Raw genomic sequence first — 21,458 nt, forward strand, 5'->3', positions numbered from 1 at the left:
AAAAATTTTAGCTCTTTCTTTTTGCTTTAAAGAAACTTGGTGAAGATGAAGAGGAACTATCTGAATTACAGCTTCGCCTTTTGGCCCTTCAGTCAGCCAGTAAAAAATGGCAACAAAAAGAACAGCAGGTGATGAAAGAAAGCAAAGAAAAGTTGACTAAGACGAAAACTGTACAGCAAAAAGTTAAAACAAGTACAAAAACACATTCGGCCAAAAAAGTTAGCACTACAGGTGATCATTTTTATTAAATTCTTGTGTTTTTGTTTTGTTTTGTTTTTTGAGACAGAGTTTTGCTCTTGTCACCCAGGCTGGAGTGCAGTGGTGTGATCTCTGCTCACCTCCACCTCCACCTCCCGGGTTCAGGCGATTCTCCTGCCTCAGTCTCCCAAGTAGCTGGGATTACAGGTGCCCACCACCATGCCCAGCTAGTCTTTTGTAGTTTTGATAGAGACGGGGTTTTGCCATGTTGGGTAGGCTGGTCTCAAACTCCTGACCTCAGGTGATCCGCTCGCCTTGGCCTCCCAGAGTGCTGGGGTTATAGGTGTGAGCCACTGCTTGTTAAATTCTTCTAGCTGAATTCATGTATCAGTATAGTTTTGGGATTTTAATTCAGAGTTTTGAGTTTGGGGAATTATAGGGCCCTAAAATGAAAGACAGTCTTATATAAACAACTTAAGAGGAGCATCATCATTGATGAATCGATAATGAAAATATTTTTTAAGACTCTTATTTTTCTTTTATCTCCTAACAGATACTAATGTTTATGTATTTTTTATTTAAAGCTAAACAAGCATTGAGGAAGCAGCAAACGAAGGCATGGAAGAAGCTACAACAACAAAAAGAACAGGAAAGACAGAAAGAAGAGGATCAGCGGAAACAAGCTGAAGAAGAAGAGAGAAGGAAAAGAGAGGAAGAAATCAGAAAAATTCGAGATCTCTCAAATCAGGAAGAACAGTACAATCGATTCATGAAATTGGTTGGTGGCAAGAGGAGATCAAGAAGTAAAGTAAGAAATGCAAAAATATAAAATCAAAATGTTACTCTAAGTTTCCTTAAAGTCTTATTTCATAGATTCTGTCAAATAAGAAAGCTTATTTTATAAATAACTCTTGGAAGAAAGGAAGGTAGATTATAATTGGGAAAGCATCTTTTGTAATCGTAGGTATTAGAGGACAAAATGAAGGCTAAACTTATGATTAGCAGAGACTACTTTTAGCTTTTTTACCATTTTCTATTTAGGTGAAAGTAGGATTACTAAATTGTGAAAACAAAATGGCTGTTTCTTAAGTACAGGGGTAGAATTTCATTAGTTTTTCATTGTTTAGTAATGTAGATTGACAAGTGTGTCATGACTAGTATGGACTATTTTAATGTTAAATCATCATATAGTAATAACCTTAGTGCATGTGGCTATTTTGTGTTTAGTGGTCAAGCATTTGTTGAACATTTACTATGTATATGAATATACTTGTTGTCTTCTCTTTTTCTCTCTCCCTCCCTTCTTTTACCCTCTGCACCCAAAAAGAAGAAAAAAAGCCCAAAAAGAGTACACTTGAGAATGTATTAATGAAGAATAGAGGGATATTAAAGAGTAAATTCATTAATTGGAGTTAGATTTGCTTAATCAAGGAATATTGTAAATATTTATACTTTGAACTTTTTTTTTTTTTTTTGAGAGGGAGTCTTACTCTTGTCGCCTAGGCTGGAGTGCAATGGCATGATCTCGGCTCACTGCAACCTCCGCCTCCCAGGTTCAAGCGATTCTTCTGCCTCAACCTCCCGGGTAGCTGGGATTACAGGCGCCCGCCACCACGCCTGGCTAATTTTTTTGTATTTTAAAAGTAGAGACAGGTTTCGCCATGTTGGCCAGGCTGGTCTCGAACTCCTGACCACATGAGCCACCGCACCGGGCCAATAGAATCTTTTTCTAGAGATAAATATGGTATTATTTGCACATTATTCTTTACCTCCTCCTCGAGAGGTTTTGCGAGTTTTTAGTTTATTATAAATTGTCTCTGAGTGAAACATAGTAAGAAGTAGATAAGAAAACAGCATACAATAGGTAAACACATTTACCCAGAATTTGTAGTTTTCAGGTATCATTAATTTATTCATAATTAAAATGTTTTTGAGTTTTTAGAGAAATGTTCTCTATGTAGTCATGATGACGTAAAACTTGCTTGTGTTCCTCTAGTTTCTTAATCATACACAAGTCATAAGTGTACAAGAGTTTGATGTCATTTTTACAAGAAGAGCTAATTATTTAGTGGCTTAGCTAACAGTGGGGGATTTCATCTGTATAGCTAGTGTTTTGGAAATTCCATTATCTATCTCATACAGTTATGAAACGTCAGCCAGTGTAGCTGTCATTTAAATTGAATCTCCCAAAGATGTGATAGGCACATCTAACTGAATCACCATGATTTTTTATACTCTTCCCTAGAAGATAACTATCAGTTCTTTTGTGATTTGTAACCCAAGACAGAAAATGCTTTGAAACTAAAAAAAAGTGTTGTATACTTAGTCTTCAGATCCTGACCTGAGGCGATCCTTAGATAAGCAACCTACTGATAGTGGAGGAGGCATTTATCAGTATGATAACTATGAAGAAGTTGCTATGGATACAGATAGTGAAACCAGTTCTCCAGGTATGAGACAAAACTTGAAACCTTTGTGTATTTACATGTATTAAATAGAGAATAGTCATTATGGTACTCAAAACCTTGAAAGAAATGTGTCATGCAAGTGAGATTTGCTGATGAACTGTATGATGATAGACATTATTTGTTGTTATAAATACTTAGCAAACCTCAAATAAGTAATATTAACCTTTATTTCCGAGTGTTTCTAGATAGCCTTTAAATTAAAAAATAAATAAATAAGGCATTGTTTAAACTCTTAACTATTGCTCCAGAAAGTGAAGATTGGGCCGGATGCAGTGGCTCACGCCTGTAATCCCAATACTTTGGGATGCTGAGGTGGGCAGATTACTTGAGGCCAGGAGTTGGAGACCAGCCTGGCTGACGTGACAAAACCCCGTCTCTGCTAAAAATACAAAAATTCGCTGGGTGTGGTGGCATGTGCCTGTAATCTCAGCTTCTTGGGAGGCTAAGGCATGAGAATTGCTTGAACCTGGAAGGTGGAGTTTTCGGTAAGCTGACATCGCACCACTGCACTCCCACCTGAGTAACAGAGAAGATTCTGTCTCAAAAAATAAAATGAAAAGTGAAGAATGGAAAAGATGAGAACACTACTCTTCAGAAAAACAAACTCTTGATGTTTATATCCAAGATTCTTTCTGCTTTAGTCAAAGAACAAAAAACCTTTTTTGCTATTTGGCTTCCTGTCTCTTTCTAGTATGATAATTTGTAGAAATTTTGAGACAGAAAATTATACTAGTGGCATCTCAGGAAAGACTAGTTAGAACTGGTCAGGGCTATAACTCTCCTTTAGGTTGCATTGTCTAGAATCTGACTTATCTTTGAGGGCCAGAGACTGGATTTTGTTGATGTTCAGGGGTGATTGGCTGTGAGAGACCTATTCCTTCACAAATAATTTAAAACACGTAAGACTGAGGCAGATAACAGAATGCAGTTGGCATTCCAGGAACTGGAGAATTTGGAAGAACACATAATCAGTGTATTTCTCCCTGTAGTCACATGGTGAGACCAAATCAAAACTAGAATCCTACTTTGGTGTATCTAGACTAGAGACAAAACAAAATATGTATTATTTGGCTAGTGTTTACCAAAATGCTCATTTTTCAGGTTGTTATTGCAAGCTGGTATATGATAGTCTTACATTATATTATGTTTTGATAACGTAATTTAACTTGCTTTGGTCAATCTTTAATTTTCTTATTTTCAGATTCTTGGAGATGATTCTTTGTAATTCCCAAGTACTGACAATATTATTAATACTTTATTTCTATAAAATAACTTTATGATCTATGCTTTTTAATGATTTTGTGAAACATGTAGAGAACATACTCTCTATGCAGCTTTGTCTAATTTTTTTGCCACATTAACTGCAGATATTTATATATATATTTTTTTCCATTCAAGATCAATTTTTTTCTCAAATTTTGCCAACACAAACATACTATATTTGAGGAAATGTGCATTAAAAATATCTTTTAATTCACTTTATCTTGTATTTAAAAAAATGTTTTCCATATAGAGTTTTTCCCTTGAGGGGGAAAAAAACAAGATAATTCAAATACAGTAAAAAACCAGTTTAGGATCTGAGGTTCCAGGCAGTTGAAAAATTGCTGGAAGGTTATTTTTTTTTTCACCAGGATACCACAATGGCAGAACAACTTAAAAATCAGAATACTAAAATGGTGGGGTGGTCCCGGCAGCTTCCCCATCCAGCTGGAGCACACAGTGCCACCAAGGTAGAGAGGCCAGGGTCAGAGGCAGTGGGCATCCCAATGCCAGCCTGCCCATCCATGTAATGAAAGCAGAGCAGGAACTGCAGCTGCATGGCCTTGGGAGCAGGTAGACTTGTGGAAAGCCAGGCTTTGAGGCTGCAAATACTTTGAGTACCACTGGTGGTCCCAGAGCAGGTGGAGCCTGTATCTGCACCTCTGTTCCAACCAGCCTCCTGGCACAGGGCTAGGCCCACATCCTGGCCTCTGCATCTTGATCTGGGCTGGGGCTGGTCCACCTCGTATTTCTGGCCAGTGCTCATACTGTAAGCCAATCACAAGTTATGTCAACTTCTTTCCTGTGTTGAAAAACAAGAATGACTGGGCACGGTGGCTCACACCTGTAATCCCAGAACTTTGGGAGGCCGAGGTGGGAGGATCACCTGAGGTCAACAGTTCGAAACCAGCCTGATCAACATGGTGAAACCTTGCCTCTACTAAAAATATAAAAATTAGAGCCAGTAGTGGTGGCTTGCCCCTATAGTCCCAGCTACTCAGGAGCCTGAGGCAGGAGAATCACTTGAACCTGGGAGGTGGAGGTTGTAGTGAGCTGAGATCGCGCAACTGCACTCTAGCCTGGGAACTGAGCAAGACTGTGTCTCAAAAATAAATAAATAACAAGAAAGCTTGACACAGAATCAAGAGCACAGTAGAAGTGCCTACTGTTAATACTATTAACTGAATCAAACACCAGCAAACACTTTCCCCGTTCTTTGTCCTCCTGGATGATTCTGACATGGTGGGTAGCATGAACCAGCACGTAATGGACTTCATCTTTTCTGCCAGTAGTTTCTAACATTCATCAATGAAGGCTCCTCTTGCTGAGGGCACCCTCTACCTTCCCACTGTCCTTTCAGACCCCCTAGTGGTGGGCCCAACACAAAGGTTAGAAAGTCCTCAGAAGCCTCTCCTGGCACCTGGCAGTGAGTCAGGGCTGGTTAAATCTGGATGAGGACAGTGCAAGCTGGAGGGCTTTCCTTGGAGATCAGTGCACTCACTAGGTCCACCCTCTCTCCCAGATACTAGGAAGGGTAAACATGCTAAGTCCGTAAAACGAGAGCACCATCAAATGTCAGACTATTAAACATTCAAATGTTCATGGGGCAGAACACTGAGCATAGACATAGCCTCTCTCTGCCTCCTAATAACACAAATGTGACACAGCAGCCACATCTGCAGTGCTATGTAAAATGTTCCAAAGATTAGTGTAGATTCAGATGATCTCATTTGGGACTGAAGTCAACCCCATATAAGGCATGTGGATAATAATGTATTGACTTGTGAGACAACTGGGATAAAGAAGAAATGTTAGATTTTCTCTAAGATTATGTAGTTAGTGGGTAGGGTAGTAAGAGTAGTCTTTGAAACTGCTATATTTCAGTGAGCCTAACAAGTCATTGAAGATAAAATACACAATTATTTTTATCTGCTACCAAGGAAGAAAAATGCTGAGATGCATCAACTGTAATTATTTCAAAATTAAAATGTGAAAAAATGTGCACCTTATTGACTGAATACACTAAGTCATTCTTCTCATTCCTGGTTTTATTTTCTTTCAACACAGCTTATATAGTCCATGTCCTCAACTTTCTTTTGCTCCACAAGAAGGGAATAATGAAGTCACCACATCATTGTTTTCCTTTGGCTAGGGCACTTTGGCAGGATTCAAGGGAATTTTTTGTTTCATTATTTCTTAAAAAGTATGCTTGTGGTTTTGCTGTGTGTGTGTGTGTGTGTGTGTGTGTGTGTGTGTGTTTTAAGTGTGCTTCTAGCCTTTCCTGCTCTATTCCCTGCTCTCATCATTAGGTTAAAAGTGGAACAAAGTGAGAGTTTTGAGGACTAATCGTTAGTTTGAAGTGAATGACTGACTTGATGATGATGAGACAATTTTAAATGGCTAGAGATGGACTTGTGAGCGTTAAAGATTTTATCAGAGGTTGATAAAATCTAATTTGCACTCCACCTAGATGTATTTCTTCAAACATAACATAAACCTAATGTATTCCTGGTGAAATATTTCTGTTACTAAACTCTTAACAAAAAATTTGTTTACAGCTCCTTCACCAGTGCAACCGCCATTTTTCTCTGAATGTTCATTGGGGTATTTTTCTCCAGCACCATCTCTTTCTTTGCCTCCACCACCTCAGGTTTCTGTAAGTCAAAATTGATTTCTAAGAAAATTATTTTATCTTGTCTTTTCTAATTTGTTTTTAAAAACAAATGAATGGTTAGGTTTAAAGACGGCTTAAAAAATCAGAATTGCTTATGAGAATTAATAGCAATGAAATATGTAGAATAAACATTTGATTAAAGCAGCAAGCTATCCATTTGGTAGATTTTTTTCATAGCTAATTTTTAATTTCATGTTGACTTTTAGGTACCTATCATGTTTCCTTCTTCTCTTTACTGTTATCTAGTAGCTACTCAGAAAATTTATTCAAAAACAGAAGTTATCTACTGTTTTGGACTGTCTCTTTTTTAGGGAATTGGAATTTACATGCATTAGGATGCTTCTAAAAATTGATATTCTCTCCTTTCTCCTCGTTTCATAAAGATGGTTATTTTTAACTTGAAAATCCAGCAAAAGAAAAGCATTTTCTATGAAGTTAATTTCTTTCCCCCCGTCTCCAGTCCTCCCACTAAAAACAAAACAAAACCAAAAAACGAAAACAATAAAAGGAAAAGGAAAAAAAGGAAGTAGAGGAATCAGACATTAAAAGTTTTGACATTATTTTTAGATTGTGAGAGTCTTGAGATCAAATTGAGTATCTCTCAGTAGGTGTAAGAGGGAACCTTTCCGTTTCAGGAAAGATGCCTAGTGTGTTTCTAGAACATATATGGTGAGGGGCATATTAGAGCCAATAGTGAGAGAGAAAGCAGCACTTTCTTCGTTGTAATGTTTTCTTTTGGGAAATAAATAAATGAACTAAATGCCGAGAGAAATACTGGAAGATCTTTGATGCAAATACATACCCAAATTCAGGGATTTGTGTAAAATTAGTTTCCTTTATAGATATTCTATAAGAAGCCATTTTAAGAGAGTAGTGGTGATTCTTCTTGATACTTAATTAATGATTAAGGTACTCTGGACTGTTATTCACAGAATCCCTTGGTTTCTAATTTTTATTTTTTACTGAAATATGTCTCGGGTTTCAGTATCTCTTCTTGCTTTCAGGTAGTCATCTAGAAGGAAGGACCCTGTATAGTTTGATATCTGTATTTTCTAGAATGCTAAATGTATATAAGAATGAGAACAGAGAGGTTTCTGTAATTTTCCTTGAAGTTAATAAATGTTTCAAATATTGTTTTTTTTTTTTAATTGTAAAAATAACACTTTTTCGTGGTTGGCTATTGATTTCTGGGTTTGTTTTGAGGTTAACATATACTTAGCTTACTATACTTACAGCTAAAATAATAATATAAAGTTTATTTTTTTCTGGTTTAATATTGCTGCAGAGATAAGCATTTGAGTTGATAAAATTTGCATTGTAATTATTTCTTTTTTAAAAAAATAGTCTCTGCCACCTTTGAGCCAGCCTTATGTGGAAGGCTTGTGTGTTTCTCTTGAACCTCTACCTCCTCTACCACCATTACCACCTCTCCCACCTGAAGATCCAGAACAGCCTCCAAAACCACCTTTTGCAGATGAGGAAGAGGAGGAAGAAATGCTGCTTCGAGAAGAACTACTTAAATCTCTAGCAAATAAAAGAGCTTTTAAGCCAGAGGTAATTTAGGTACCTGAACCTCTAGGTGGTGCTCTTGAGCTTAGCTTTAAGGTAGTCCTACTTTTTTCTGATTACTTGGGATTCATTGGACTTTTCTGCCAAGTGGGGATAATTCTAACATGCTCCAGATTTTTAAAGGTGGCAGAAATTTATTTTTATTTGGAATGTTTCATATCTTTCTCTTCCTTATATAGGAAACATCCAGTAATAGTGACCCACCTTCACCTCCAGTTCTGAACAATTCACATACTGTGCCAAGAAGCAATCTATCAATAGTCAGTATTAACACAGTGTCTCAGCCTAGGATACAGAATCCAAAGTTTCACAGAGGACCTCGTCTTCCACGAACTGTGATCTCGGTAAAAACAAAAATTTAATGCTACTTTTATTCAAACAGTTGTGAGAAATTTCTATGAAGTTTAGCTGTCCTGTTTTCTACCCCTTAGTTTATTTATATATACACATATATTCACATATAAATACAAATTTTTAAAATTTATTTTTAATTTATTGATAAAATGAGAGCAACACCTTCACTTGAAAACTGGTAGAGTTTGGTGATAGTGTGTTGGGGGAGTTACTGTTTTCATCAGAGTGGTATACTTTCCTCTGTCATTTCTTCAGCTTTTTTTCTATAGAAATTGGCTTATTCAGATTTTCTATCTTTTTGGAGTCAAAATTTTAATAAATTGCATGTTTTTTATTTTTCCCATCTCTTTGTATACTTTGTGTATGTTTTCCAACCAATGACTATACTATTATGGAAGAAATTATAGTGATGTTTATTAAGGAAGTTGAAATGATAGTTTGTTTCTATGTTGTTTTCTAATGGCTTCAAAGTAAAATAAATAGAACATAGACAAGTTGAAATCTTGCCTCTGTTAGGTAAGCCAGTTTTGGCAATTTACCCTCTATATGTAACCACAAAGTATAGAATTTTGATAATTATGTAAAATTAACAAAATAATTTTTCTTTGGTTTTAAAAGAGTTAATTTAAATTGCATTGTGGTTCTTTATATAGAAAACGAAAATAAAATTTTAATGAGAGTAATTATAGTATAGAAAGACTTAAAGAGTATACAACATTTTATGTCTTGGGCATGTAACCAGTATTGGTTGACACAGTGGATTATGTAATACAACCCTAGAAGGAGACATAAACTGTCTACTTGGAGCCCATTATTTTTGTGGATTGAAATTCAGAGAGGTTAAATGATGTCCTTTTGTTATCACGAGTAATAAATATATTGTCTTTGCAGCTTCCAAAGCATAAATCAGTGGTTGTAACACTAAATGATTCAGATGATAGTGAATCTGATGGAGAGGCTTCCAAGTCAACAAATAGTGTTTTTGGTGGATTAGAGTCCATGATTAAAGAAGCAAGACGAACTGCTGAGGTAAGTGCAATAATTAAAGGTGGAAAGAAAGATGACCTTTTGACAATCAGTAAAGTTTATTTTTTCCTGAAAATTAAACCATAAAGTTACAGATTTTTAATAACATTGATTTGTGAACATATTTTAAGTATTTGTGCTATGAGGACTTTATATAATGAAGCATGTATCAATGTAGATTGATTTTACTATTAAAAGTTTCCATTATTTGTGTTTCCTATTAAGTGTTTCCTTTTTCAAAATAGTAAAATTGGTTGGATAATTGTTGTTTGTAGTAAGGAGACTATTGTTTTAGAGTTGTGTTGTGTTACCAGAAAACAGTTTTTATTAAAATTTATTATCTTAAGTACAACTTCTATCCTTTTTTCCCCTATTTCAATTGTTGTTTAGCTATTAAATAATACAATGATTTTCAGACTGTAGATCTTGACTACTTGGTGGCATATATAATTTAGTAGTTATCAATGAACATTGTTTTAGAAAAAAAGAATAGAAAATGATGAAGACATTCAGGTATTTCTAAATAAATTCAGTATACACTGGGTTGCAATGTAAAATATAAATCTTAGTATGGAATTTTGGAAAGCTGATGATCTAGTTGACTTCAAATTTTTTTTTTTTTTTAGCAAGCTTCAAAACCGAAAGTACCTCCAAAATCTGAAAAAGAAAATGATCCTTTGCGAACACCGGAGGCTTTGCCTGAAGAAAAGAAGATTGAATATAGATTGTTAAAGGAAGAGATTGCCAAGTAAGTGTAATTTTATGTAATTTACATTAAAAGTATGTGATGTTTTCAAAACTTCTCTTGCAGAGTTCATTGGCACTGGGAAATGAGTGATGATAGTTTTATCCAAGATACAGAGTTAATGTTTTATAACTCACACAGAAGAGGGAGCTGGATGGTCATACATAGACTTGAATAGAGTGATGTGCTGAGACGTAACCAGCTTAGAAAAAAGATGAAAACTCTCAAAGAGAAGGACTCCACTATCAACTTTGAATGTTAATTTGGGTCATGCATATTGGTCATCATCTTTATTATTAGTCGGTGTGATTAATATTGTTACTGCATGAAGTAGAATACGTTTTAAAATTAAGTTTATTCTTGGGTATAATGCATATATCCTTTTTGATAATTTTAGCCGTGAGAAACAGCGTTTGATTAAATCAGATCAGCTGAAGACAAGTTCATCATCTCCAGCAAACTCTGATGTGGAAATTGATGGTATTGGCAGGATAGCAATGGTTACTAAGCAGGTTACAGATGCAGAATCCAAACTGAAAAAACATAGGTGAGCCTTGTTGTCTTCACATATCTAATTGTTCCTGTAGTAGAGAAATATATTTTTGTGGTATATGTTATTAATAAGCATACTGTAGAATTATACATTTTCTCACTTAAACTTTGTAGAATGTAGAAGTCTGTCATTTTGTTGAATGATACTACATTTACATAAAGTAATGAAATTAATGTTTAAGTAAAAATACCAGCCAGGCACGATGGCTCATGCCTATAATCATAGCACTTTGATAGGCTGAGGCGGGTAGATCACTTGAGGTCAGGAGTTTGAGACCAGCCTGGCCAACATGGTGAAACCCTGTCTCTACTAAAAATACAAAAAAAATTAGCCGGACATGGTGGTGCATGCCTGTAATCCCAGCTACTTGGGAGGCTGAGGTGGGAGAATCGCTTGAACCAGGGAAATGTGTGCCCACCGCACCTGGCCCAACACTGAGTATTTACTATAAGTTTTCAACAGTAATTGACATTACCTCAAGCTTAAATGGTGTTTTTTTTTAAAAGAGATCAGCCTCATAGTTACTATTATCAGTGTAGCAGTGTTACTTTAAATACCTGTGTGATGAATATAAAAATATTCATCCCTTTAAATTTTTATCTGTGTCCCATTGTAGATGCATTTTTAAAAATTGTGTTACTACTTTGAAAATTTTTTATTCTGACAGTATTAGTCTGCTCTTGTAGGGAAACATTAACAATAATTTTGTTATTTCTCATTTAGGATTCTCTTGATGAAAGATGAATCTGTTTTAAAGAATCTTGTGCAGCAAGAAGCCAAGAAGAAAGAATCTGTTAGAAATGCTGAAGCAAAGATTACAAAACTTACAGAACAACTTCAAGCCACTGAAAAAATTCTTAATGTTAACAGAATGTTTTTGAAGAAGCTTCAGGAACAAGTAATTATTTTAAAATACTGTAGTCTCCCATTTACTACACATTTTTATAGGCCAAATTTTCTGTAACACAAACCACCATATACTAAAGCCAGCAAAATATGTGTAACCTATAGTTTCTCATTGATAAATAATATTGGAATATTTTTATTTTCAGTTGAATAAAGCTGCGGTGTTTGAGAAGAAGAAATTTCCTGTTTTAAGGTTTTCATTTACATTTTGAGGATTATTCTATATTTTCAGATTCACAGAGTTCAACAGCGTGTTACAATTAAGAAAGCTTTGACTCTAAAATATGGAGAAGAGCTTGCTCGGGCAAAGGCAGTGGCTAGTAAAGAAATAGGAAAACGTAAACTGGAACAAGATCGCTTTGGGGTGAGTTTTTTATAGAAATATTTTACTTTTAGAAAGCAGAAAGTTTTTATGATAGTTTTAAGGGTAAGATGTGTATATAAAGTAACTCTTTGCTATAAATTCCAAGAGATTAAGATTAAAGCTTTGTTTTTAAATGACATCCACATTTTTGGATGCCTACTTTATTATTTTGTCTTGACTTTGTTTTTTTCATAAGTCATAGATTAACTAGCAAAACTTTTGGCTACTTACGTTAAACTCTGTTTTATTCTCCATATTGATTTAGTTTTGGAATGTTAGCATTGTATGGTGGGGATAGCACAATTATCTTACCAGAAGTTGTTTATAAAATCACAGTGATGTAAAGTATTTATATCATTTTTCTCCCTTAGCCAAACAAAATGATGAGACTGGACGGTTCTCCAGTATCAAGTCCAAGAAAGCATTCAGCAGAACTAATTGCTATGGAGAAAAGACGGTTACAAAAGCTGGAATATGAATATGCCCTGAAAATTCAAAAATTAAAAGAAGCCCGGGCCCTTAAAGCAAAGGAACAACAAAATATCTCTCCAGTTGTGGAAGAGGAACCCGAATTTTCTTTACCTCAACCCTCACTTCATGATCTGACACAAGATAAATTAACCCTGGACACTGAAGAAAATGATGTTGATGATGAAATTTTGTCTGGTTCAAGCAGAGAGCGAAGAAGATCCTTTTTAGAATCCAATTATTTTACTAAACCTAACCTTAAGCACACTGATACCGCTAACAAAGAATGCATAAACAAACTTAATAAAAATACGTTGGAAAAACCAGAACTTTTTCTAGGGTTAAAAATTGGTGAATTGCAAAAATTATATTCAAAAGCTGACAGCCTAAAACAGCTGATTTTAAAAACCACCACAGGCATTACAGAGAAGGTTTTGCATGGTCAGGTAATTGAACATTTCATATTTTCTCTAAAATCTGGAATTCACCCCAGCCTTATTTGCCTTACAGAATTTTATTTTCTTTTGCAGGAGATTTCTGTAGATGTGGATTTTGTCACGGCACAAAGTAAAACAATGGAAGTGAAGCCATGTCCTTTTAGACCCTACCATAGTCCTCTTCTAGTTTTTAAGTCCTACAGGTATAAAAGAAAGATTCAATAGCTTGAATTTCGGGATTTCTCTGGTTTTTAATATTTTACCTTGAAAATTTGATGATAATGAAAAAGCAGTTGAATCATTGCTCTTGATAACCAGACTTAACCCTTTTAAGGAGCATAAAAATTAAGTGTCCTGCTGTTGGGCTCAAACCACACTCTTGGATTTATCAATTCGTATCAAATTCCAGTTTCTGGCTATTGGTAGAAGTGTGGAGAATTTTGGATTTCTGTTTGTTAGGGATTTTAGGAAAAATAATTGGAGTCTTAGAGGTTTTTTTAATTTTTGATTTTTAATTTTACTATTATTCAGTGTAAGAAGTGCATTGGCCAGCCTTCAGAGTATTTATTTAGATGTTTTCAAATGATTAACTTTGTGGGTCCCCCAAAGTTTTTAGACTTTTAAAAGTTGTGAGAATGTTAAAGGGTTGCATGTTTTTATCTGAAAATTGTAAGGCACCTTCCAGGTAGTATAGACTTTTTCCAGATTTTCTTGTCTTAGCTGGTGATATGTGTAAGAAATACCAGTATTGTATACTATTTTATCATGTGGTGAGAAACTACTTTTAGAATACAGAGTTTTTTCTATTTCAACTGTTTTATGTTCTTGGTAAGCGGCTTGTTTCTATCACTTGATATTCTGGGTGTTTTCTCGAATTAATTTTGGCATTAATTTAATTTGATAAAAACCTCATAAATAGTAAGTATGGAAATTTTAACTTGAAAAAGAAAAACTAAAGTTTTCTTAGTTTTCTGAGGAATATTTATTGGGCATAATATACCTGTTCACTCTTTTCACCTTAGATTTAGTCCATACTATCGAACCAAGGAAAAACTTCCTCTGAGCTCAGTGTCATACAGTAATATGATTAAACCAGATCAGTGTTTCTGCCGTTTTGATTTAACAGGAACATGTAATGATGATGATTGTCAATGGTGAGTAGTTTTTGTGAACCTTCTGTAATTTGAAAAACGGTCTTATTTGCTTAACTTTGATATGTACATGATTATCTTTTCTGTGTTTTTTTAATCTTAGGCAGCATATCCAAGACTATACGCTTAGCCGAAAACAATTATTCCAGGACATTCTGTCATATAATCTGTCTTTGATTGGTTGTGCAGAGACAAGTACTAATGAAGAAATTACTGCTGCAGCAGGTTTTTAAAGATTTCTTATTCTCTCTCAAATGAAAATTGAATTTAAGCAACTTAAAAATTATATGTTTAGTTGTTGACATTGTAAAATACTTACTATAATTCAGTGTGTTTACCCATAATGCTTTATCTAGATTTGCTGTATCCAGTATAATTAAGGTAAAAATTTACTTCCTCTGTTATACTAGCCACATTTCAAGTACCCAGTGGCCACATGTGGCAAGTGCATGCCAGCACAGATTTAAGACATTTCCAACATTGCAGAAAGTTCTTTGGACAGAGCTCATTTAAATATTTAGTTCCATTTATTTAAAAGAAAATACTAAGCTATTTGTATAGAAACTTTCCTGTTGATTTTACTTACTGTTTTCAAAAATAGAGGAAGGCTGGAAATTACGATGGCTGTTGTTTCCAATTCTATAATGAAATAAGACTTCATACACTTTGTGTAGAAAGCAGAGATTACTGTCACACATTGTGAGCAAATATTATGAAGCTTTTTCTCAGATTTGGTGCCAAGTAATAAACCTTAAGCTACAAATCTTTTGAAAGTAAAGGAAATAATAATTACTAAATTTGGTGTTATCACAGCCCAGAGTGATTGCAATGTCACTGAATCTATTTTATTGCTCCCAAATTGGGACTTTAACTTAATTATTTAGTTCATTTCAGGAACTTTTTTTTTTTTAGCCTAAATTGGGTATATGATGTGGTAGGATTTGCTATAGTAGTTAAGATAATACAGGCTTTGCCCTTTCAAATGCCATAGGTGTTATTGACTAGTACCATATACTCGCCTTTAATTCTTAAACTAGTTCACATCATACATTTTAATTATCCTAGTCTCTTAATTGATATTTGTCATGAAGATTGCATTGCATGTATTTCAGAAAAATACATTGAGAAACTTTTTGGAGTAAACAAAGATCGAATGTCAATGGACCAGATGGCTGTTCTCCTTGTTAGCAATATCAATGAAAGTAAAGGTCATAGTAAGTACATATATAAGAGAGAGAGAGAGAGTGTGTGTGTGTGTGTGTGTACTGCATCTCTTTCTGAAAAGGACTTTTTAGTTTCTGTATGACAGATTTTGTTGGTATTATGTTCTTAATATAAAATACATATCATTTCAGGCTGGGTGCGGTGGCCCACGCCTGTAATCCCAGCACTTTGGGAGGCCTAGGTGGGCTGATCACTTGAGGTTAGGAGTTTGAGACCAGCCTGGCCATCATGGCGAAACCCCGTCTCTACTAAAAATATAAGAAGTAACCGGGTGGTGGTAGCGTGTGCCTGCAGCCTCAACTACTTGGGAGGCTGAGGCAAGAGAATCACTTGAACCCAAGAGGCGGAGGTTGCAGTGAGCAGAGATTGCGCCACTGCACTCCAGCCTGGGTGACAGAGCGAGACTTCTGTGTCAAAAAAAAAAAACAAAAAAAAAACACATATCATTTTTAAGATGGAGTAAATGTAGTTCTTTTCAAATATTGAATATCCTTCAAAATGTTAAAAAAAAAAAACTAGTTATATCAATTAACAATCTTCTCCTATCTACTTTAGCTCCTCCATTTACAACCTACAAAGATAAAAGGAAGTGGAAGCCAAAGTTTTGGAGAAAACCTATTTCAGATAATAGCTTCAGTAGCGATGAGGAACAGTCTACAGGACCAATTAAGTATGGTAAGAAGTTATGTAATTTAAGATCCAGAATTATTAAATTGTGGTGTTCCATCTTTATTTAACACTTTGCTAATCCTTTGGTGTATCAGCCTGCCTAGTTAAAAAAATTTTTTTTGTAAAAACGATGCCATTGGGTTTTTAGGCAATACAGTTAATTCACTGTGCAGGATTGCCTCTGAAATTGTAGGATATTTGTGTTCATGGCTTCTCTCCAGTAAATGCAAGCAGTACTGCTTAGTAAATAATTATGACTGCTTCAGATATTTCCAAACATACATTAGTTGTCTGGGAAGGTAGCTTCCATTTGAGAACCACTGCCCAGCGTGTGTCCTCCTTAAGGGCAGGTGTTCTATTTTACTTCATCTTTGAATATGTTTTCTGACATGCAGAAGGCTCAAAAAATGAGAATGAACAAATGATGGATGAACTAATGAACAGAATAATGTATGAATGAGTACCTGTATGTTTGGCACATTTTACTTTCTAATTTCAAGTTTGCATTATTTGTGAATTAGCAAGTATCCAAGAGATGAATACTATTATATACTTATTTACACTAATGTAACACTTTTTTTCTAGTTTAGATATAGTAATCTTTATAAAGTATGACTTTTAATTACTTAATTATAATTTGCAATTTAACAAACGTGAATTCATTTGATGATAATGAAAAAGCAGTTGAATCATGGTTACTGATAAGTCGACTGAAAAGGTAATGTCACTTAGCCTTAAAATAGTAGAGTCCTAATTACTCCTTTTGTTCTGGTGTAATTTTTAATAGCTCCTCTTTCCACTCAGAAGGGTCCTGGTTTGGGCGATAAATTATATCATAGCTCTACCTTAAAGCTATGAGCTAGTACATGTCATTAGAATCTTTAGGTTTTTAAGTTATTTTAAAGATGAGAACAGTTGTTTTCTTTTTCTTGCATCTGTGGACTAAAGAAAATATGAAGCTAATAATACTTTTTTTTTTAAATAGCTTTCCAGCCAGAGAACCAAATAAATGTTCCAGCTCTGGATACAGTTGTCACTCCAGATGATGTCAGATACTTTACAAATGAGACTGATGACATCGCTAATTTAGAAGCAAGTGTGCTTGAAAATCCTTCTCATGTACAACTTTGGCTCAAGCTTGCGTACAAGTACTTGAATCAAAATGAGGGGTAGGTCAGCTTCAAATCTTTGTGTAAACAGTTGCACATTTATATTTTTATGTTTGAGGTTTTTTTTACCTATGGTAATCAGTCAGGTTTCTTTCCTAGTATCAATGGAGTCTTTGTTTTTTGACAAAGCCAAAAGCATTTTATTGTTTAAAAGCTATTAGACAAGTTTAAGATTAGATCTTGAGTTTGTGTGCATGGCTCAGTGTATGGGTAATAAATTATACTAAAGTTTTTTACTCCAGTAGGCTCTTATTTCAAAGTAGGATTAGTTAAAACAGTAAATTCTGATTGGTGGAATGATTGATTATTATTTTTTTAAAAAATCATAGTAGTCATAGTTTTTAAATAAAATTATGATAAAATAATAGTGGAACGGGTTAAATTTTGTTAATTTGTAATGGATATTTAAAGCTTATCTGAGAACCTCCAAATTATGGTGAATTTTCTTTTTGTCTCTGTGTCATATTAAATTATATGTATTTAAATAAGGTAAATAGTAATAACTTATACAACCAATAGTTTGTATTGCAAATGGCATCTTCTAACTTCTTGGTAGTATAAATAAGCCAAGAATAGTCTTTTCATAATTATAACTTTATAGTTACAATAATTCAAGGGTTTTTGTTTTTTTTTTTTTTTTTACACATTTCTTTGAAATATTTGACTATCTTAAAAGCTTTTAAATAAGGCAGTGCTGCAGAGTGCTAATACACCCACACATGCCTGGATGTGTTGCTTATTTAACTTTCCTGTGTGTCATTTCCATGTTAATGGGATAAATACAGTGTTTTCTTTTCTGACTCATTTACTGAGTGAAGGCCAAAAGAACTGTACATTATTTTATGAATAGGATCATGAGAAAGAATTATCTTCTCCAAGAGATAGCAAGCCCTTGACCGTTGAAAAGAACTATTATACTGAAAGCTTTGATATTTTGTACTTGCAGTAGCTGGCCTTGAAAGAGAGTCGTTTAACTTTTGCCATTCTTGAACAGTGTAAATCATAAAAGGTGTTGCTGAATATAGACATAAAGCACATTTGAAGTTGATAATCTTAGTGGTTTTATAACACTGTGCTTTTGTCTGTGGTAAATGCTTACTGAACGTTCACTTAAAACATTGTTGAGTCTGTGGAAAATCAGAAACTTTCAGGCACGTGATTTAAAATCTTAATCTAGTACCCCTTTTCATAAGTGATCCTGGCTTCTTGGTAAATTCTAATAAAAATGGAATTTTAAAATTGATTCATTGTATTAGCCCTGTTTAAATTTTCAAGCAGGTTCTAAAAAGCACTCCCGCCTTTTCTTTTATATATACAGGGAGTGCTCAGAATCCTTGGATTCTGCTTTAAACGTTCTGGCGCGAGCATTGGAAAATAACAAAGACAATCCAGAAATTTGGTGCCATTACCTCAGATTGTTCTCAAAAAGAGGAACCAAGGACGAGGTGCAGGAAATGTGTGAAACAGCTGTTGAATATGCTCCAGATTATCAGAGCTTTTGGACTGTGAGTAGAAAAGATAACGTACATGTGCGTGTGTGTGTGTGCGCGCGCGTGTGTGTGTAATCTTTTGGATCATCTTAAATATTGATACGTAGCCTAATAGAGCATATGCCTTATCTGAATATGGATATAATAATCTTACTTTCAGTTTCTAGTAACCACAAAGCCACTTCTGGATCAGAATTTAGACTAAGCAGAAGAAAATATTTAGTGAAGCAGTGATTTTTTGTTGTTGTTAACTTTATTAGTAAAGAAAAAATGTAAAATTATTAAAAATTTCACACTTGCCTATATTTACACAGTTTTAGTTTGGGCAAAGTTAAGTGTCGCTTTTGCAAAACACCTGAAAAAATTATTTCTTTTAAATTTATCTTAAATTGCCTCTATAAAATTATAATGACTGCCAGGAAACATTTTTGTCTTTTTATTATTTGTTTCCATGCTTATAGAAATAATCCCAGTCTGTAATTCACACTAATATCTAAAGTTGCCAAGCTAAAAACATTTGATTGAGAAAAAGTGGCCTCCTCTTCTTTCTCCAAGAGAATGAGATGGTTTTTTTGGCTGTCAATTTTTGAGACAGGGTCTTACTATGTCACCCAGGCTGAGTGCAGTAGTGCAGTCATGACTTACTGCAGCCTCTACCTTCTGGACCCAAGCGATTCTCCTACCTCAGCCTCCTGAGTAGCTGGGGCCACACATGCGTGCTACCATGCGTGGATAGTTTTTAGATTTTTTTGTAGAGATGGGTTCTTGCTCTGTTGCCCAGACTGGTCTTGAACTCTTGGGCTCATGCAATCCTCCTGCCTGGGCCTCCCGAAGTGCTGGGACTAAAGATGTGAGCCACCATGCCCAGCCAAGAATGGTATGTTTTTTACCCAGACTTAAAGTTATAATTGATCCACTTGAGAAATAAAATAAATATTCACCTGAACTTTTATCACCTGAACTTGGGAGCCATTAGTTTCAGATAAATTTTTAAATAAATCTGTTGCTGTCAGATCTGTCATTTACTTACCAACTGAAGTTGTGAACCTGATAGATTTAGATAACATGATACTCCTTAATAAACCTCCTCTATTTCTTACTCTTTGAACGTAGGTACTGAACAGATTTGGATAGTAAAGGATGCTTGATTTTATTTTTTTTCTTTTTTGAAACCTAGAGCATTGTACCAAAGTGAATGTTGTTGATCACTACAAGATTTTATAAGGTGTGGAATATTCAAAAGTTGTAATATTTTTCTTTGAAGTTGTTTGGTCTTTAATGTGTTTTGTCATGCATTTCCTTTCTTTTTTAAAAAATCTTTTTTGAAACGGAGTCTTGCTGTGCCACCCAGGCTGGAGTGCAATGGTGCAATGTTGGCTCACTGCAACCTCTGCCTCCCAGGTTGAAGTGGTCCTCCTGCCTCAGCCTCCAAAGTAACTGGGACTACAGGCATGCACCACCGAGCCTGGCTAAGTTTTATATTTTTAGTACAGGTGGGGTTTCACTATATTGGCCAGGCTGGTCTCAAACTCACGTGATCCACCCACCTGGGCCGCCCTAAGTGCTGGGATTATAGGTGTGAGCCACTGTGCCCAGCACATTTCTAATATAAGTCTATTCTCAAAACTTTTATATAGTCACACACCTAAGCAACACAAATTGTATGTGATAATAAATGTGAACCCTGGATATTCATCCTGATCTTGCTGTGATTCACCTTTTAAATCAGGGAAAAGAGAAATGAAATTGCTTCAGTGATGACTATAAGAGTATATCTGTATTGTTTTAGTTTTCATCTGATTCCACTTTTCGATATGTGATAGAAGAGGAATCTAGGTTGTAGTACTAGAAGATGGATTTATACATTTTTACAATTATCCTTTTTGCAGAAGTTGAAGATTTACTATGAGATGGTTTTTTAATGAAATGTGAAAAGTCTGTAGTTTTGGTTTATTCCCGTAAGGCAAGATTAATAATATAAAGGCCCTTTGGGCAGTTTTTACACCTAGAAAGCACCTTTGAAGAGAAGGATTATGTATGTGAGAGAATGTTGGAGTTTCTGATGGGAGCAGCCAAGCGGGAAACATCCAGTATTTTGTCCTTTCAGCTTTTGGAGGCTCTTTTGTTTAGAGTTCAACTGCACATATTTACTGGAAGATGCCAAAGTGCACTGGCAATTTTACAGGTAAGCACTTGTTACAGGATTTAATTGCATTTTGTAGAAAAAGTTTAAAAGGTCTACACTGTTATCCATAGCATTATTTAATGGTTGAAAGCACAAGATTTGGATTTGAATCCTTGTTCTTCCACTTACTGCTAAGTCGTGTGACATTGGGTAAGTCTATGACTTTATTTCCTCATTTGCCTGATGGGTGTAGTATCTTTTTTTATAAGATACTAATAAGTCGAGTTTTTATAAGATACTAATAAATAGAGTTTTATAATAAGTAGAGTTTTTATAAGGTTTCAATGAAAGTATTTTATGTTAAGAATCCACAGATAAACTTCAAGATTCAAGCCATAAGGGAAAAAAATCAGTCTGATGAAAATAATCTATATGAGTGTGGTTTAAAAAAATTTTTTTCTTTTTACTGTTTTGTCTTTGTCTTACTAGATTTTAAGTATCAGGACACTTAAGATGTACCAACAAATGTGACCTTTTTATTATTTCATAAACTTTAGCATGGTAAAAATTATGTTTATCTGGTATTGACATCTCTAAATAATTTTTTT

The 21,458-nt window shown here is 34.8% G+C and overlaps 1 protein-coding gene across 1 annotated transcript in view; it reads left to right on the forward strand.

The window, feature by feature from the left end:
• Window positions 1-21,458, forward strand: part of ZFC3H1 (zinc finger, C3H1-type containing) — a 63,218-nt gene that overhangs the window by 26,350 nt on the left and 15,410 nt on the right. Inside the window, exons 4-23 of the mRNA XM_011978509.1 lie at window positions 33-231; window positions 783-1,006; window positions 2,525-2,648; window positions 6,485-6,582; window positions 7,945-8,154; window positions 8,349-8,513; window positions 9,415-9,552; window positions 10,176-10,297; window positions 10,692-10,841; window positions 11,571-11,745; window positions 11,986-12,117; window positions 12,489-13,031; window positions 13,116-13,225; window positions 14,045-14,176; window positions 14,277-14,398; window positions 15,286-15,387; window positions 15,953-16,072; window positions 17,052-17,235; window positions 18,554-18,740; window positions 20,722-20,910. Coding sequence (XP_011833899.1) covers window positions 33-231; window positions 783-1,006; window positions 2,525-2,648; window positions 6,485-6,582; window positions 7,945-8,154; window positions 8,349-8,513; window positions 9,415-9,552; window positions 10,176-10,297; window positions 10,692-10,841; window positions 11,571-11,745; window positions 11,986-12,117; window positions 12,489-13,031; window positions 13,116-13,225; window positions 14,045-14,176; window positions 14,277-14,398; window positions 15,286-15,387; window positions 15,953-16,072; window positions 17,052-17,235; window positions 18,554-18,740; window positions 20,722-20,910 — 3,426 coding nt within the window. The remainder of the gene's footprint in view (window positions 1-32; window positions 232-782; window positions 1,007-2,524; window positions 2,649-6,484; window positions 6,583-7,944; window positions 8,155-8,348; window positions 8,514-9,414; window positions 9,553-10,175; window positions 10,298-10,691; window positions 10,842-11,570; window positions 11,746-11,985; window positions 12,118-12,488; window positions 13,032-13,115; window positions 13,226-14,044; window positions 14,177-14,276; window positions 14,399-15,285; window positions 15,388-15,952; window positions 16,073-17,051; window positions 17,236-18,553; window positions 18,741-20,721; window positions 20,911-21,458) is intronic.

Source organism: Mandrillus leucophaeus, unplaced genomic scaffold (assembly GCF_000951045.1).
Source record: "Mandrillus leucophaeus isolate KB7577 unplaced genomic scaffold, Mleu.le_1.0 Scaffold196, whole genome shotgun sequence".
Classification (NCBI taxonomy): Eukaryota; Metazoa; Chordata; class Mammalia; order Primates; family Cercopithecidae; genus Mandrillus; species Mandrillus leucophaeus.